A 3,732-nucleotide genomic window follows, 5' to 3' on the forward strand; every position below is an offset into this window, starting at 1 on the left:
TGAACAGAGCCAGGCTGTACGGGGATTTGACGCATGACCAGGCAGCCTTTCTGAGACAGCCAGGACAGAGAGGGACGGCGAACGGTGCCGACTTCACTGGGCTGGGGAAAGGGCGGCAATGGGCTACGTGTGGAACACTGACCAATTTCTCAATATATACACCAAGCTGGGGGTAAAAAGCACGTTCTCAGATACTAAGTGTGGCACAATGCCTTTTTTGTAAAAGAGCCTGACAAGCTTCCCAGCCACATGTTTGAGCCAGACCTCTCCTCAACAGGTACATGTACCTCGCCTCCCCTATCCACCCGAGAACCCCTGGGCAGATCCCTCCCGCTCCATTTTCAAGAGGGAAATGGGTCAGACTGAGGTCTGTCCACACTTAAAGCCCCTCCCCAGCCACTGCCACATCCAGGAGACACACGTGTGCACGGCTGGGCCACCTGTCTCTATTAGTTCTGTTACTTCTGGGAGTTCAGATGAAAGAGTCTTTGATTTCTTTTTTTTTTTTCAGTCTTTTGATTTCTAATTCAAGCCTTTCTGCCTTTGTTGATCATTTTTAACACAAGACTCCATTATGCTTAAATCAGAAAATTTCAGACCCACAGCTGACACCAGGTGCCAAGACCCTTCAGAACACGTCACCCTGTCTGTGAGCTGATGGTGTTCTACAGGGTGGAGCCCCCGCCTCTCATCACCACCCTCCATTGCGGGGGTTTCCTGGCTGTTGTTCTGTGGGCTCTTGGGGAACTCACCGTTTATAGGGGTCGTAGGTGGGGCTGTCTCGGCGGGCATAGCTATGGAGAAAGGAAAGGGGTGGGACAAGTGAGGACTCGCGACCTGAGCCGGCATGAAATTGGGCCCAGCCACCCAACTGGGAGTCCAAAGTCAGGCAACAGGCATAGTGAGGAGGGGGCTGCTGGCCAGGTTATGGGCCCGGCCCAGCCCGGCCCTGCCCTGCCCCTCCCCCTACCCACCCCAGGTCTATCCCAAGCCTGAACATCAGCCCCAACCCCAAATAACGTCCCAGACACACCTTGACCCTGAGCGACAAGGACTTTAGTGGCTCTGTTCTTGCTTGGCCTCCAGGCCCCCGATTGAGAGCATCCCCCCTCCCACTCCACGCCCCTGGTTCTGCTAACTGGGCCCAGGCTTATTAATGAAGACGATGATGATATTAGAAAAACATGTCTTAGCTGACACTTGCCCGGGGTCACATAGCTCGTAAAGGAGCCAGGATTCCAACCCAAGCCATGTGGCCCCAAGCCCGTACGTGCTTTTCTGCACTACACTGACCTGCGCCTCTGTGGTGGTGATAATGACAGTAAGAACCAGTGTGAATCTTTAAAGAACACTTTCCAGACCCCACACCAAAACCTGAACCCACAACAGGTTGTTTAAGCCTCACAGCCACCCTCCATCACCCTCCTGGAACAAAGGAGATGCGGCAAGAAGAGGCCTTGGGCCGCCTGGCCTAAGAGGCGGGCTTTCCACGCCACACCAGCCTGCCTCATCCAACCTTCCTGAGACTTCAATGAGGGCACTGGCACAGCCCCTCTCCTGGGAGGTGACAGTGCCCCTTTTCCAAAGGAGGAAGCTGAAGCTGGAGGAAGGAAGTCACCTGTCCAAACTCTGGCAGTGAGGAAGCAGCCAAGCAGCCTGTACTCCTTGAGTCTTCCAGCCGCCTCCCACTGGCATCTGGAGAGCCTTCTAGGGGTCCCGAGGCCAGCAGAGTGAATGGCTGGCGGGGCAAGGTGTCCCCACGTGCCTCAAGGCCATGTCTACCTCTAAACCTTCCCCATTCACTGCCCCACTAGGACTCTCTGCAAGCCACAGCCTACTCCCACAGTCTTCCTGAGCCCTAGCCACCCCCTCAGAGCCCAGACTGACGTCGGCAGGGCTGGGGCAGGGTGAGGGAGCAGCGGGGAATGACCCAACCTACCTGGGCGGGCTGATCTTGCGGCCCCTCAGCCGCTTCTCCCGGAACTCCCTCCGCTGCCGCCGGGAGCGCCGGCCCTGGAGTGGGGTGAGAACCTGGCTGGTGAGGGGCATGCCCTCCCTGAGGCACACTCCTGCCCCCTATCCTGGCCGCCCAGCCCTCACCGAGTACATGGCCTTCTCCTCCTCCAGGGCCTTGGCATGTTTGATGGCCTCCGCCTCTTCCTTGTCTTTCCGGAGCATCCTGCAGAGGGATGAGGATTATGAGGGAGAAGGGGACAGGCCACAGGCAGAGTCACTGTAGCAGGTGAGGGACCCCATGCCACCCTGGGGTGTCTCACTCATTCAGCACTATAACTGGGCACCTACTGCATGCCAGGTGCTATTTTAGGTTTTGGGGATTCAGTATTGACAGAAAAAAAAAAAAAAGAAAGAAAGAAAGAAAAAAATCCTCATCTCCACGGACTTACATTCTGAAAAGACACACAATGACCACGAGAATGGGACACATATTATGTCAGATGGTGAAAACCTTCATGGGAAAATCAATCACGGAAGGGGGACAGGAAGTACCAGGGAACAGGCAGAAGCTGCAGCAGCTTTCGACAGGGAGAGCAGGGAAGCCACAGAGAAAGTGACAGCCGAGGAGGAACCTGGGGAGTAAGCTGCGCAGACGCCGACAGAGCCAACAGCACACAGAGTGGCCCAGAGGTTGGGTGGGGCCTTGACACTTAGGAGTCAAAAGGTCATGGACATGAAGGCTGGGCAGGGAGGACCATACAGGTGAGACCTCACGGCCACGGTGAGGACGCTGGCTGCTACTGAGTGAGGTGGGAACCACGGAGGGTTCTGAGCAGAGGGTGCTGTGTTCAGACTCGGGATTATTCAGATTCCGACTCACAGCCCAGTTAGTTGGGACCTGCAAAGGGTGATCTCTGTGATCTGCAAAGGGTGTGGCACAGGCAGAAGCTCAAACAGCCAAGTGCAAGGCAATGACCCAGTGAACAAAGCCTCTCCACTAGAGGGTGCTGTCCACCAGGCCCAGAAACCCTGGGAGCTTCATCAGGTCAGATGGACACAGGTCGTGCAGAGTTGGGTGAGGCCTCAGTTTCTACCTGGGTGAAGCCAGGTTACAAGGACCCGGCCCACAAGCTCAGGAGCCTGAACGTGTCAAGCCTTTGGTGCAGGGCCAGGCACACGAGTACTCAGGAACGGGGTGGCGGTTAGTACCAAGGGTAAGACCAGAGATGCCAGGTCCAGCATGGGTAGGGGTGTCGCCAGAGGCCTCACCTGACAAAGTCGCCATCAGCCATGCCATAGGTCGTGGCCTGTTTGTTAAGATCTGCCACCTGCTCCTGGTTCAGTTCGTCCACATCCACCTCCACGTCTGCACCAAGAGAAAGGCTGTCAGGGGTCGAAGCCGAGCCAGAGGAGGGGGAATAGGGGTAGTACCCCAGGAGGTGGGGACGGGGGCCGCCCACCGGACGGGAGGCCTCAGGAGGGAGGGCACGAGTCAGCTCATCTCAGCGTCCCCAGCCCGGCACAGGGCTTGGCCAGGAGTGGACATAATAAATGGTGGGGGTGGGGGTGGGCAGGTGATGTGACAGATGAGGGCCCGAGCAAGCCGTGGAATGGATGAGCAAGATGTGTGGAGGGAGTGAGGGAGGAGGGAGGAGTGACCGGGGGACTGACAGGGAAGGTGGAGGCAGAGGTGTGGGTCACGAGCGTTTAGGAGCTGGATGCACGATGTGGAAATGGAAGTGGGCCGGATGCTTCCCACATGGGCAGGTCACCGGC

The 3,732-nt window shown here is 57.0% G+C and overlaps 1 protein-coding gene across 1 annotated transcript in view; it reads right to left on the bottom strand.

Moving 5' to 3' along the window:
* Positions 1 to 3,732, bottom strand: part of CLASRP (CLK4 associating serine/arginine rich protein) — a 24,289-nt gene that overhangs the window by 5,919 nt on the left and 14,638 nt on the right. Inside the window, exons 7-10 of the mRNA XM_023535245.1 lie at positions 3,226 to 3,339; positions 2,101 to 2,179; positions 1,940 to 2,013; positions 753 to 794 (exon numbers count right to left, since the gene is read on the bottom strand). Of these exons, the coding sequence (XP_023391013.1) occupies positions 753 to 794; positions 1,940 to 2,013; positions 2,101 to 2,179; positions 3,226 to 3,339 (309 nt within the window). The remainder of the gene's footprint in view (positions 1 to 752; positions 795 to 1,939; positions 2,014 to 2,100; positions 2,180 to 3,225; positions 3,340 to 3,732) is intronic.

The sequence above is a fragment of the Pteropus vampyrus genome, unplaced genomic scaffold, assembly GCF_000151845.1.
Source record: "Pteropus vampyrus isolate Shadow unplaced genomic scaffold, Pvam_2.0 Scaffold138, whole genome shotgun sequence".
Classification (NCBI taxonomy): domain Eukaryota; kingdom Metazoa; phylum Chordata; class Mammalia; order Chiroptera; family Pteropodidae; genus Pteropus; species Pteropus vampyrus.